General features: G+C 44.9%; 1 protein-coding gene across 3 annotated transcripts; it reads left to right on the forward strand.

Moving 5' to 3' along the window:
* Positions 1-107: 107 nt before the first annotated feature.
* Positions 108-10,556, forward strand: LOC119598659. Of its 3 annotated transcripts, none has more exons than XM_037948365.1 (9): positions 108-222; positions 477-782; positions 1,277-1,471; positions 2,628-2,732; positions 3,334-3,472; positions 5,811-5,953; positions 6,868-7,812; positions 7,975-8,073; positions 8,446-10,556. In XM_037948365.1, exons 2-9 carry the CDS (start codon positions 627-629, stop codon positions 10,081-10,083), a joined length of 3,420 nt encoding a protein of 1,139 aa, XP_037804293.1. In that variant the 5' UTR covers positions 108-222; positions 477-626; the 3' UTR covers positions 10,084-10,556. The 3 variants fall into 3 exon arrangements, with proteins under 3 accessions (XP_037804293.1, XP_037804295.1, XP_037804294.1); XM_037948367.1 differs by having other exon boundaries at positions 109-222; positions 7,975-8,049; XM_037948366.1 differs by having other exon boundaries at positions 162-222; positions 481-782.
* Positions 10,557-15,000: the final 4,444 nt, after the last annotated feature.

Here is a 15,000-nt window from a genome sequence, read left to right on the forward strand (position 1 = left end):
CGCAAAAGCTTACTTCGCGAAACAAGCGACCTTGCGTCATACCTTTAAGAGAGAAAAAGGAAAAAGGGTCGACGTCAGAGAAAAAAGGAAGAGAAAACGAGAAAAAAAAGTGTTTCGTTCTATCACCGGCTTCCGCTTCGAACTCGCGGCCGAGTCAGTGCGGCTTCGGGCGGCGCGGAAGAAGGTCGGGTGAGTGAGCTTTCTGCTGGGAGTTCAGTTTTTGTAAGTTTTTCCCTTTTTTTTATTTGTACTTTGTGGTATTTCATATTTGTTGTTTACTCAGTATTTTCGAAGTTATGTTCAGTTATCAATTTGATTTATTCATATTAAATACATTGAACCAATAGTTTTTTTTTCTTTTCTTTTTTACCAAATCATTTTTTTTTTTCTGTTACTTGCACCTATCCCGCTTTCCATCTTTTCATATTAAACTAAGAGATTGTGAAACCAAATAAGGACAAAACTCTAAACCCTAGGTAGAAACCAGCACTCCATCTCGCGGAAGAAACCGAATTAAAAAAAAAAAAAAGAGGTGAGAAGACATACACAAAACGAAATATAGGAGAAGAGAGAAAGAAGAAGGAAGAGAGAAGAGAGAGAGAAGAGAAGAAAGAAGCGGCCGCGAGATGGCTCCCGACTGCCAGGACGTGGGTCGTGACATGACCTCTGATCACATGACCTTCGGTGATGGCGACAACCCCGCTTTCTTTAACCGTGTGCTCGCTCTGCCGGCACTCAATGACGCCTGTAATTTGGCCTTCACTGCCTACGCCACGGCCAAGGTATCGTGGTGGGAGGAAAGAGGAGAGAACGGGAGAAGGGGCACGCGGGGGTAGGGCGAGGGATGGTCATGGGGAAAGGTGTGGGGGGGTGTGGGTGTAAAAAAAATGTATGTATTTGTGATATCTGTTGAAAGTGTTGCAAGCGTCTGCTCTTCCTGGTCGCCACTCAGTGTTACCAGTGTATTTGAACGGCCAGTCTCGTGAACCGTCTCGACTCGTGGATCCGAAACACATACCTGTACGAGTAAGCGATGTGTGTTTCGGATGCGAGTTTCGAAACTGGCGATTCATACACTGGTAATCGGGAAGGTGACCGGACTTGGGTACATGTGGGGAGATACGCTTGCAATTGCACATCTGTATAGGCTGTTGCACCTACATGTTGATTCGCTGGCGCACTTGCTTATTCACTCGCTCATTCGTTCACTCGCTCACTTGTTCACTTACTCATCCCACTCACCAATCCACTCCCTAATCCACTCTCACACCCGCAGGACAAGCACCAATACGTGGGCGTCGTCCTGCGTACAGCCGAGATGGGCGTGCGGGCGGCTGCCTCCACCGCCCTGCCTCTCGCGACGCCCATAGTTGACCGCGTCGTGGGCTGGGATACCGTAGACAGGTGGGCTTGCCGAGGACTAGATCGGGTGGAGCAGGCGGCGCCCATCATCACCAGGCCGACCAATGAGGTGAGAGGATATGGGGAGGGGGAGGAGGGAAAGGGAGAATGGGGAGGGGGAAGGGAGGAAAGGGGGGGAGGGATAAAGTGATGGAGAGGAAGAAGGTGAGGGAGGGAGAAGGGATAAGATAGGGGAGGCGAATGGGAAGGAAGGAAGGGGAATGAGAGAGGGGGAGGGAGAGGGGGAGGGGGAGAGAGAAGGACGAAGGCGAGGGGATGACAGAAAGGAGGAAGAGGAAAGAGAATGGAGGAAAGGGAGAACGAGAGAAGAGTAGTGGCACGAGAGAGAGGGAGGGGGGCGGCAAACCACGGAGAAGGTATAAACCTAATAAAAGGGGAAGGAAGGGAAGAGAATGATGGGAGGAAGGAGAAAGGGAAAGAAGGAAAAGGGGCCATGGGATGAAACAGTAACGGGAAACAGATAAAATATAATAAATGAAAGATAGAAACAATAAAGAAAAAAAAATGAAGAGAAAGGAATGAGGAAGCTGAAGCTAAATTAAAGAAGGGAAGGGAAGAAGACTTAAGGAAGGAGGGAATTACGGGAGAACGAGAGAAAGGGAGACAGGGAAGGATAAATAAGGCAAGAAAATGAAAAAAAAAAAAAAAAACGGCAGACAGTGAATTAATAGAAAAAAAAACATGCAAGATTATTAACGGCAGATAATTGAATCTAAAAAAAAACATTAAATCTTTCTCATTTTTTTTTTTTTTTTTGCTAACCACAAGGGTTAACTTCAGGAATCGTGTCTGCTACATGCACGCGCACTTCATGATCTTAACACGCCATGCAATACACACACACAGTTACAAATCTTTCTCCGCCATCGACATTGCTGGATCACCTTTCTGTAACGGTTTTCGAAATATTCCTTCAGTTCTCTTTAACCGAATTTGTTTCAACTTCTAAGAACTTTTATTATTATTGTTATTATTATAATTATTATTATTGCTATTGTTGTTGTTATTGCTGCTGTTATTGCTTTTGTAATTGTTGTTATTGTCGTTATTGTTGTTATTAGTGTTTCGTTTGTTATTGTTTTTATTATTATTGTTTCGTTTATTATTGTTATTATTATTATTGCTATTGGTTTTATTGTTGTTATTGTTATCATCCTTATCATCCATCATCATCTGCAAACTAATGCCTAGAAATTAACACCTAGATCGTCACCACGACGCGCCACCTTTTGCTGGGCGCTCTTGCAGGGGAACTCGCCGCCCCGCCGCCCACCCTCACGGCCGCCCTCACCACCCGGGCCACCCACACCGTGAGTCTAGCCATGGATTTGAGGCTGATGTGGTTCTGGCTCGTACTTGGAACTGTTAGTGTGGTGGTGTGCCTTTGTAATGTCTAAAGCAGGGGGGGGGGTGACTAAAGGTTTTTGGTGATTATAGTAGTAAAGTTGTTTGAACGAGGATTTTTTAAATTTTATTTTATGGCGATGGTAGCTTGTTGGTTGAGTATAGCTGAATAAGGTGGCTAGACTGCGTTAATTGCCAAAGTGATAAATACAACAACTTTTTTTTGGCCTTTTGACTTTGAACCAGTCGAGAACTGTCTATCACCGCTACCACTTCTTAAATTTTAAAAATACAATTTTTTTCTAGCTAGTACATTTTCATGGATTTAATCAGGATTTTTTCTCCCTAAAAAGCTTTAAATGCAATTCTTCCCATTTTTATTCTGAAAGTAGATAATGCTTAAGATTTCATTATTTTTGGCCTATACACTTCCTACTCTTTCCATACAGTATATTCATTAATACAAACAACTAATGCTTTAGTATACCTGCACAGTAAGCTAGTACAACTCTCGGGTGGTAAATTCACTACCAATTACGGAGATAATTCTGACCCTCATTATTTCAGGTCGACTGCGTAGCGGACACCAAGGGCGGACGCAAGGCAGTGGATCTGGCAGTGTGCGTGGCTGATCGACTGATCGACACGGGGCACTCGCTAATCGACACCTACGCCCCAGCCGAGGAGGGGGACCTGCACGACACGGGTGAGAGAGATAGAGAGAGATAGAGAGAAGGAGAGAGAGAGAGAGAGAGAGTGAGAGAGAGAGAGAGAGAGAGAGAGAGAGAGAGAGAGAGAGAGAGAGAGAGAGAGAAGAGAGGAGAGAGAGAGAGAGAGAGAAGGGAGAGAGAGAGAAGAGAGAGGAGAGAGAGGAGAGAAGAGGAGAGAGAGAGGGAGAGAGAGAGAGAGAGAGAGAAGAGAGAGAGAAGGAGAAGAGAAGGAGAGAGAGAGAAGGAGAGAGAGGAGAGAGGGAGAGGAAGAAGAGAGAGAGAAGAAGAGAGAGAGAAGAGAGAGAGGGAGAGAGAGAGAGAAGAAGAAGAAGAAGGAAGGAGAGAGAGAGAGAGAGAGAGAGAGAGAGAGAGGAGAGAGAGAGAAGGAGAGAGAGAGAGACTGCTATAGTAAGAAAGAAAACGTTAAACTCAGACATTTCGAGTCGGATTAGATCCCTCCTTCAGACATTATAACGAGTCTTTTATCACTTGAGGACTCTCCAGATGCTAAAACACGATAGTTATGCCATCTAGAGAGGATTCTAGTTCGATTAATAAGCAAAGCAGACTGTAGACAGGGGTGTTTTAAGTAGTTTTCCCATTCATCATCACAGAATTAAACTTAGCTGAAATTAGCAGTACTAGGTTTCCTATTCTCAAAGCACAAGCCGCCACTATGAAGGAAAGATTGTCATCGACTGTTTGGTCTTGTCAGTCACCCCACTGTTTATCTTCGCTCTGGACCGAATCACTCAGTATGAATGGTTAGATATGATTACGAAAAGGATTCCTCGCGACAATGGCTTTATCATAATGTTTGTAATATCTGTAATCATGTCAGTCACAGTAGTCTTTGATAGGTAACAAATGGGTAACCCGTTGACTCGTTTCCACTGAGGATGATCTTTTAGATTAAATAAGGGAAAGAAAATTGAGACAAGATTAACACTTTATTATTATTAATGGAATGCAGTGAATCTTTTAATTTATTTCATCTAAATACTAACGAAATAATGGGAAAGAATGAAATTCTTTTGCTATCTTATTGAGGATTCCATTTACCAAAATGATCTGGGGGGCCGTGCTGTGTCAACGCATATTTTCTAATCGTCGATGCACAGTTCACAAAGTACATTAAAACAATAGTTGTATTTTCTTTTGTCCGCTTCGCACAGGGAGGTGAATAATCATTAGTAAGAGTTAACAACCATGTGTGTGTGTGTGTGTGTAGGGCCGTTATATGCATTTACATCAGCCAGAAAGAAGACATTATATAGATATGTACCCTTATCCACCACCGAATAAAATAGTGGTTACGCTTATTCACATTTTTACCCATGTAGTCACGGGCAACACATTCGTTATTGTTGTCATAGAAATCGAAGTTTCTCTTCTACCCAGCTGGTCGTGTTAGCTTCTCCCCCACCCAGCTGGTCGTGTTAGCTTCTCCCCCACCCAGCTGGTCGTGTTAGTTTCTCCCCGACCCAGCTGGTCGTGTTAGTTTCTCCCCGACCCAGCTGGTCGTGTTAGCTTCTCCCCCACCCAGCTGGTCGTGTTAGCATCTCCCCCACCCAGCTGGTCGTGTTAGCTTCTCCCCCACCCAGCTGGTCGTGTTAGCTTCTCCCCCACCCAGCTGTTGTGTTGCCAAGCCATGTGGTCCCGAGGCCACCTCCTCCCCAGCAGTTGTGTGTTGTCCGATGCAGTATGTCTACATGTTTGTCACATGTTCGTACTGATTATGATTCCGTCTTTCTGTAATTGAGTTTGACTGTTTTTAGAGGGGATATGATTTTTTTGCTGCGTTATTGAAATGTTTGTTCGAAAATAGTGTTTGATGTTATATCCATTCATTTTGTAACAGCAACTACGACTTATCTAGGAAACACTAATCACTATATTTTTTCGCATCACCATATGATGTATATGCATTTTGTATATTGATATTTGCAATCTTCCCTGTATTGCATCAAAGTCCTCCCGATACTATTTATAATAGTGGTTCCCTTATGAACATTGCCTCTTTTCATATAGCATCGTTCACCATGGCCCAAGCAGTATTAAAACAATTGTTAATAAATACAGCAAACTTTATTTTTTTTTTTTTTTCATTCTTTGGGTATGATACCTTAATCATAGAACCAGCGATTGACTACACGTTTCAGGAGTTGATAATAATGAAGCTGGCTGGGCATACCCCCTCCCTCCACTATCTTTCATAACAACCTGCGCATTGCCACAACCCCTGGCCCCCTACATTATTGCGGAAGGGCCGCCGGGGAAGCCAGATCCCCCAGTTGTGGACCGGAGGCAAAACATTTCTTTCTTGTGCCGCAGATGAGCGTGATGGCGGATTGGCTAACAAGGGAACCGCCCTGGCCAATAGGGTGCGACGCCGGTTGGTCCGCTCGGCCAATCGCATGATTTTGAACGATCCCAATGCCGATGATACGGACGTCGTCTGCACCGTCCAGCGATTGGTAATTCAAGGCTTTTTTTTATCTGTCCTTTAAAGGTATTGATGTTGGTGTATTTGAAATGTCTGCTTAGTCTTTCGTTATATAAACCTTTCCTTGTCACGAATCCCGCTTTCTTGTTTTATCAGTATTTTTATGGTACAATGCAAGAATTAGTGTAGAAGGAAATGTTCGTGCTAGGGAAGTTCAGTTACGATAAGCTGAGATGTAACAGAACAAAAACAAAGCGTTTTTTTCTTGTTTTTACTTTTTTTTTTGAACATTTAAAGTTTATTTCATAGTTGTACTCATGATAATGCTTTATGTCTAGGGAAATGGATAATAAACGTCAGTATTAGGCAACGCAATGTGTATAATAATTGCCATTAACCTGTGTCCAACTGATAACGAAAATTCACATGTCACTGATATATAAGGCCTGCAATGTTGACGGATTTCTTTCTGCAATGCGTGATCATTCATACCAGTATACAATTTTCTTGCAGAGTAGTGTCATTATGTCATCCGGGATGTGGGACCAATAGAAATGCTGAAGAATTGGTTCACTTATTGTTGCAACATTTCCAAGTTAACCTTTCCTTTATACAAGTAGCCCTACATACTTAGTTTAGCTTTGGTCTGTTCGGAGGGTTTAATAAAAAGGGATATTATGGTCAAGCTAATTCCAGGTTCCATTTTCTTGTAGGTGGTAAGCCTTGTAAAAACTCTAAGTATAAGTTTTCACCAAGTCCATGTTGGATTCTCTCATAGAGGAGTTGACGAGTAGTGTAATTACCTTTATATTACACACATTCGCTTGAAAACCCTGTGTGAAGCAAGATCAAAACATTAGATGACTTAGTGGGAAGACCCGTTCCATACCGTATGCCACACCTTCCACCACACACACATTCTAATGCGGGTCGTGTTTATTGCAGGTGGACTTGGGTCGGAGGTCACTTCTTAGCTGGTACTCGGATGTCAGTAGTATGTCAGGAGGCCAGCTGATGATGGGTGGCGTCAGCGTGACACTCAGTGCTGGCAAAGCTGGCCTCTGCACCACCCAGAATCTGGTGGTTAAGGGCATAGGGAAGACACGAGCTATTGTATGGGGTAATGTAGCTTCTCTTCATGGGGTGGTCATGGGAAGCGCTCACAGTGCAGTGACCCGGGCAGTGGGTAGTGCGAATAGCGTACAGAGCTTGGTGGTAGGTGGTATGAATACAACACAGAGTTTGGTCATGACAAGTGTTAGCATTACAGAGAGGCTTGTTAAGGGTAGTGTCAGTGCTACACACAATCTTGCAAGGGGTGGCATTCATACAACACAGACTCTGATGAAAGGAACCATCGACGTCTCACAGAGTCTAGTAAGGGGCAGTGTGATCACGGCACAGAATCTGATGAAGGGTAGTATATACACAGCACAGAAAATGGTAAAGGGAAGTGTTAAGACAACACAGTATATGGTGGTAGAAGGGAAAAACTCGGCACAGAGCATGGTAATGGGTGGCGTTAGATTGACACAGAACCTAATGATTAGTGGTGTAGGGATTACGCAAAAAGTAATAAAAAAGGGCTTTGTGACAGGCCAAGGAGTTGCAAACGAGGGATGGGAACTTGCTCACAGAGGGCTCCAGGTTAGCATGGGCGTGGTACTCACCACTCTCACTGCCCTTTCAACTTTGGGCACAAAGTCTGCGGAGCAAATGTCTGCCGTAGTTCCTGCGTCCATCACCGGCACTGCCCACGCCCTCTACAGCAACCTCCAGTCAAGACTGACGCCCATTCATCAAGCCCTGGAATATGGCTGCAGCGCCCCTGGCGAGGTGTGGAGCAAGGTGGCGGAACTGCCGGAGAGCAGGATAGCGTCCCGCGCACAGGTTAGACCAGGATATACCAGCGTTAAGTTTGTGCTTCGGAATCGTGAAACAGAAGAATGCTTGTGTGTGCTTGCAGTTGTCAGGGGCGATAGTGAAGGGGGTGCTGCTTCTGCTGCTTCTGCTTGGCCAAGGGGACTACTCATGACTCTTTTGCTTCTGCAGGAGTGGGCGGCAGAGACCTTGAAGGCAGCCACGACAGTAATAAAGCAGACAGCAGGAGGAGATGTTAAGAAGACAGTACGTGTTCTAACATCTTCAGTGGTAGGCTGATGAAGGGAAGAGAAAGGGGTGATGGAAGGGGTTCGTGTAAAGAAAGGCCATGCAGAGATGAGGTTATTGAAGCAGGCTGTGGAGGATCATGTAGTCCTGACTGAGTGCACAACCATGCGCTTGGGTGTAAATCACAGGATGCCAGTTCTGATTCGCTTGTCTAAATTTCCCAACCTCCTCGCTTACTCAGTGTATTGCCTGGTCCTCCCATTTGGTAATTTAGACATTATGGTCTGTTCCTGTATGTACTTGTTCATATTTGCGTGTGTATATTGTAAGTAAGATTAGTTTGTTAATCTCCATCTCCATACTGTATCTGTCATGTAGCAACTAGTTCCTTGTAGCTTCCTTCTCTCATTTCAGATCCCAGCTAGTAGTTCCGTACCCTTGCAGTTGCCAGGTCCAAACGGCCTTGTTTCCTACCCTGAACCTTTGTTAGAATGTGAGAAAGCTCTCTGGAATGCAAATGACCCAGCAGAACCTAACCGCCCCGAAAGGTTGTGTAAACAAGAGGACAGTCAGAGGTCGGACTCCAGCCTCGGTTCCTCAGAACTGCTCTCTTCCTCAGCCTGTGCTTCAGCTGACCGTTTCCCTAAGCCCCCCGCGCTTTACACAAACATGCTTTCTTCTCCTGCTCCCGGCCTTGGCCTGCCTCAAAGTCCCCCCATATCCCCTTTTGATGCATCCACTGATACGGTGCTTAATGCCCTAACTCCTTACCATGAAAGCCCTCGCGGCCCCAAGTGCCATCCGAACTCTCGCCAGCTCTGCGACGACGCCCTGTGCGATCTCCACTGTAGGTCTGCCAAAGACGTCGACCTTGTCATCAGCCTGACGAGTCCAGTAAGAAGAGTTGACTTAGAAGCCATCTGCCCTGTTGTGATGGGGACTTCTGAAAGTATCATTGATAATGACCTTGTCTTCCCAGGGGATGAAAATAGCGTTCCAGGTGTTTCTCCTGCATCACCAACAACTGTCAAGGTCTCCCTGATGTCCTCTTCGAGTATAGGGATCACTACCAGTCTCACAACTCCGGTGCGGTACGTGGATGTGAAAGCTGCCTGCTGTTGCACTAACACGCCTGGAAATGTCGGTGAACCTTGCATGGAGGTAGACCTTCCCGAGGGAGTTCCCTCACCAGACACACAGGAGGATGAGTATGTCGATGTTTCTCTGAAGATGGAAAACCTCGTTTCTGGCAAGTGGCAAGGCTTAAGAAATTTAAATGGGGTATCTGACAACAAAAAACAGAACCATTGTATTCTTACAAAAAAGATGGAGAATTGGGGTAGCCCTGTAGCCTTGAGTGGACCTCAGAACTTTCTAAATTCTGATCCTTGTGTTGGAAGTAAAGTTAATTCGCGAGAAAATGAGGGCAAGGAAGATCCGTTGACAGACCTCGTTGCGGCAGGTCACTTCCCCGTTGAAGCTGGAAGAAACCAGTCCCCTGTTGAGTCCCTGAAGGATACTCCACATGCTGGGGCCAGGAAAGACCGCCTGCTAGGGGAGGCCTTTGAAAGTATACATCCTGAGACCGCAAGAGACGTCATTCAAGGAAAGGCTTTAGCGGACTCCTTCCCCGCGACAGCCAGGGAAAGCCCCTTCCTTGCTGGGACTTTGGCGGACACCTTCCCTACAGTAGCTCTCACGGACTCTCTGCCCATGGTAACGTTGTCAGACACTCCCGGAAGCGTGTCGTCGGGCTACAGCTCGGAGACCAGCTACTCCACCGCCTGCTGGTGGGCGAGGCCTCCGCGCTGGCAGGACACGAGTGACGTCGCAGGGGCCTTTGGCGGCGACTCCGGCGGAGACTTCATGGACCCTCACGAGCGCCACCACCTGATCAATACCCGCCGAGCCCTGGGAGAGCGCCTGGAAGGACTGGGCTGGAGCACTTCCTGGAGTCCTGCGGAATACCCGGAGGTTGACGAGGCCCCTGGGGACGGGGCATGGCCCAGGAAAAGGAAGGGAAGGCGAGGGCGGAGGAATAGGTGGTGGTGAGTATGCCAAGAAATGCATTATAGTAAATACTTTCGTTGGGGAACTCGGGTCCACTTAGGGGGAAAATGTCCGAGTTTTGTTATCTGTATATACACATATATATGTTAAAACTTTATTACAAAGATACACAATATATATAAAGCTTCACTCAAATTATGTAGTGAAATTGGTAATAATGTGGAGTAGCTGAGGCTACATGGTAATAAAGTACAAGCCAGTGTTTCCGGAAAATTCAGCTAGGCAGGAATTATCACGTGTGCATGCAAAGACCATACATACTGTAGATTGTTCCTTCTCGTATTTACTTTATATAATGCCATCTCCACCTCAAAAGTGTATATATAAAGATATCAAGGTCGCTGTACTATATCCTTTGTGTATGTCATTCTCTGTAATAACCATATCATATTGTTATAGGTTGAAAGTATGGGTACGAGATTTGTTGTTGAGAATTAAAAAATATATATTTATAAGATGTCTCCATTTCGTACCTATTTGTCATCTGCTGCCCTGTCGTCATTCATGCCTCTTGTTTTATACTCTTATTTCAAGATGAAGTATCTAGATTTACCCACAGTGATTCTACCATGGCGTATACGATATTTCTGACAAGAACAAAAGTTTTCAGTTTTGATAAAGTATAGAGTACAATTTTGCATCACAAGATATGCAGTGCCATTTAATTCCGTAAATATGAATCTTGACTGCGGCCAGTGCAAGCCTTAGAATCGACCACTCTTTCCTTTTTTAATTATCACTTGTACTCTCATCACTTACATTGTGTACCGCGACCCCAGCGTCAACCTTGCGAACACTTCCACTGCTCAAGTTTTTTCTTAAAGTATTTCGCAACTACAAGTCTGGCAGAGAGAAAAACTTTGATAGTTTGGCTATTAATTTCTGTACCTTTATTATATAAAATAATAAATAGTACATTGATGAAATTATGAAGAAAAACGTTGGACAAGTCCATTAGCAAATAACAAGCTACTCGATTTCCGCCCAGAGACATGCGAAGGACTAAGAGCATAACCGTGAGGAATTTTGCCTTTAGCGTGAGATGGGCGGTCGAGGTGCAGTGGAAGACTATGATAACGATGGGCTTAGAGGGAAGCGTATAGTAGAAGGGAATATTTGATATGGTATATAGAATAATTAGCAGTGATGATGCTCACGAGTGAAGCTATATTGTACATGATATAGTAATCAGGTTTCACCATCAGAACCAGTTACATATGTCGAGTGATTTTAGTTAATAAATAACCTACCCCTCCTAGTCCCATGGCCATTGTTGACGTGGGGGGGGTAGACTTAGGACGTTGGGAATCCCTCTACTTTGGGCCTCAGCCCTCGCCTTAATCAATTTTGCACGGTCTTTTTTTTCCTGTCCTCATTCTTAACCACGTCTACAAATCCTTTGAGTACTCTTTAGCCCAGCTAAGTGATTCGATTTTTAAAAGTCTCCTTACAACCCTTATTCCAACACTACCCTTCTCTTCCAACAATGTCTCCAAAAACAAGTAGGCAAAGTTTCCTCTCGCAGTCGTTCCGACCGTCCACGCCGTGTCACAGTTACATCCGAGTCCCAAGCTCGTGCTCTTTCTGCCCTGATTGACCTCGCTGGTGAATTTGTTCCTGCCCAACCCCCTCTTCCCTTAATACTTGTACTGGAACTTTCCATCTAGTCGGCTGATTGCCTTGTCTACGCCAAAGACTGTTCAGACTGTGAAAACTACCTGCTTGCCTACATCGTTGACTATGAGAGAGTATCAACACTGCTACACTACCCCCCCCCCCCCGAGGCCGCCGCCGAATGTCCTCCAATATTGCCAAGATTACCTTCCGTAGACATGAACTTCCACACGAAGTTCATATTGGTGGAGAATCCTGTCCTGTCCGGCCATATCACCCCCCCCCCCGCCAGTGTCAGAAATGTTGGCATTTTGGCCAGCCTTTCAAGTACTGTCGCTCTAGAGCCAGCTGCCCTCTGCATGCCAAACTTCGTCTTAACCGTTCAAATTGCTCTGTACACTCACGCACGTGTGCCAATTGCGGTGACTCCCATAGTGCAGTTTATAGAGGCTGCCCTACCTACAAGTTTGAGTCTGAGGTGGCATTCCTCAGATTCAAACTCGGCCTCACCTTACGCGAGGCAACGTTGAAGTGTTTTTTTTTCTTGCTCCCTACTTCAGTGCTGTCCTTCGTTCTGCTCCTCTATCTTTTTCCCCAAGATGTTTCTACTTTTCCCCCTGTATCCATTCCTCCTCCTCCTTGCATTCCCACTTCTACCCCCTCCTTTTCCCAGTCAAATTATTTTGCCATTCTAAATCCAGACACTCCAATCTCTTTCCTTGATTACTACAACTACTACTACTACTACTACTACTACTACTACTACTACTACTACTACTACTACTCCTCCTCCTCCTCCTCCTACTCCTACTCCTACTCCTACTCCTACTCCTACTCCTACTCCTACTCCTACTCCTACTCCTACTCCTACTCCTACTCCTACTCCTCCTCCTCCTCCTCCTCCTCCTCCTCCTCCTACTCCTACTCCTCCTCCTCCTCCTCCTCCTCCTCCTCCTCCTCCTCCTCCTCGCTCTACTAATCTCATCAGACAATCTAAACGTTCTACCCCACCTTCCCCTACCGCATCCTTCCCTACACCTACATCATCATCTACTCCTCAGATGTCTATCCTCTCTTCTCCCCTTCATTTCTCCAAACCCCCCCCCCCCTCCGTCTCAAAAACTCCTGAGGACATTGAAAACTTTCTAACCATAATAAAAGAGGTGCTTATCCCAAACCCTCTCTCTCGATCCCCACTCCCTCAACACTCAAAATGACTGCCGACATCCATCCATCCATCCTCCCACACCCCATCCCCCACGCTCCACCCACAACCCCCCCCCCCCCTTCCTTCCCTACTATCCCTTCCGCTCCGGATGTGCACGTGACTTTTTTTTGTCCTAAGTGTCCTTCCCTATTATGTATTCATTATTTTCAGGGGGAGGGGTACCTAGCACCCCAAAAGCATATAACCCTACAAATGTTCTTTTTTTCTATACACACGTTTGAAGTATATAATGTGAGTGAGAAATAATGTATAGAAAGTTCAAATAGGCGCAAACAGAAACACGGCTACACCAACACATCCTTACAGTACTGATACTCATACACGCTTTTTTATAAACCAAATTTAAGGATTAACAGTGAAGAGTTCTCAAAAAAAAAAAAAAAAAACTTTCACCAAAACAAATGACATATAGATCATTTATATAGATATTCAGAGAAGCCACACGACAGAGGTCAAGACAGCTGACTCAACCGGAAAAGTGTTCCGTGTGACGACACTTTCGGCGAGCGTTACGTGAAGAACATTTGAGTAGAAGCGGAATGTTCTCGAAGTGTATAAAATACGTCTGTAGGAAGAATAATGGAAATGGATAATTGCAATCAGTATGAAAATAGATACGTAAGTGGCGTGTGTTTTAAATTGTCTGCGTAATTCAGATTCCATATCAGAATGTCAATTATGTCATGCATTTTCATCAGCGTTTTTCAACAGTGCTTACGTGAAATACCGTACGAGATGTTATAATGTTCAAAGATATCTGTTCTCCTTTGTCCAGTATAAAAGTTGGTCAGTGGACAAGCCACCAGTATAATATCCCCTAATCCCTTGCTCGTTGTTGTCGTGGAGGGGAGGCTTAGGAGACGGGTACCGAGGCCCAATGTAGAGGATCACCCCCTGAGCCCTCGTCTCAGATATTTTTACATGTTTTTTTTTCTTCTCCTCCTCCTCCTTTCTTTTTTCTCATCCCTTTGTTCTGACCACTAATCCTAATCGTAACTTATTTTTGCCGTTTTCGCCACAATACTTTATCATAATGCTCCCAACTCCCTAACACCTTCCTCTTCTAACAACCTTTTACTTTATAATATACACCCCATCAGCTCCCCCTCTCTACCCTTTTCACAACTATACTACCCTCTAGTACTGTTCACCCCGTAACTTTACCCCAACCATTATCTCATTCCTAACCCTTTTCGGTACTATACTTTATCATAGCGCCATACGACTTTGATGTCATAGAGCCCTTCCTTGGGACTTTGCCCCCTCACGCTATCTCTATATTTTGGATGTTGCTATCTCTATATTTTGGATGTTAACGCAGCAGAAAAAAAATCAATAAACAAATCAGTATCATTGTTTATCTAATGATCTTGAGATATTTTTTTTTACACTTTCGTCACAACTGCGGGTTTCCGATGTGTTACACTTCTTTTCGTAATTTTTCTACATTTGTTTCAATAAATTTTGTTTAAAAAAATATTTCCCTATAGGATGACTGTTTATTTCGACTAACATGTATGATTCTCCACGCTGGGATATTTAAAAGACAGTATGAGGCGAGCGCTGAGGTCCAAGGTAGGTGTGAGCCCCAACACTGGGCCTCAGCTCTCGACTCTCCTAATTTTGCAGGGTCTTATCTTCTCCCCAACAATCCCTCGCTCGTTGTTGTCGTAGGGGGGGACGGGGCTTAGGAGACGAGGACTGAGGCCCAATTTCGGGGATCACCCCTACTTTGGTCCTGAGCCCTCGTCTCGGCTAATTTTTGACTGGACTTTTCTTTCCTTCTCTTCATCCCCTTGTTCTGTCCACTTATCCTAATCGTTAATTCATGCCCCTTTTTGCCACAAAACTTTTATCATAACGATCCCAACTCCATTAACCCCTTCCCTTTCTAACAACCTTTACCTTATGCTATTCCCCAACAGCTCCCCTCTCCACCCTTTTCAATACCATACAACTCTCTAGTACTGTTCAAACTGCAACTTTGCCCCAATCATTAACTCATTCCTAACCATTTTCGCAACTTCCTTACCTGGGGGTTTTGCCCCAAGCATCAC

The sequence above is a fragment of the Penaeus monodon genome, chromosome 41, assembly GCF_015228065.2.
Source record: "Penaeus monodon isolate SGIC_2016 chromosome 41, NSTDA_Pmon_1, whole genome shotgun sequence".
NCBI lineage: Eukaryota > Metazoa > Arthropoda > Malacostraca > Decapoda > Penaeidae > Penaeus > Penaeus monodon.

Excerpts from the sequence above, each read along its gene's own strand:
- LOC119598659 (XM_037948365.1), top strand. The coding sequence starts at position 627 with ATGGCTCCCGACTGCCAGGACGTGGGTCGTGACATGACCTCTGATCAC. Across the intron at positions 783-1,276 it reads CTGCCTACGCCACGGCCAAG|GACAAGCACCAATACGTGGG; the intron begins GTATCGTGGTGG and ends TCACACCCGCAG. Across the intron at positions 2,733-3,333 it reads CCACCCGGGCCACCCACACC|GTCGACTGCGTAGCGGACAC; the intron begins GTGAGTCTAGCC and ends TCATTATTTCAG.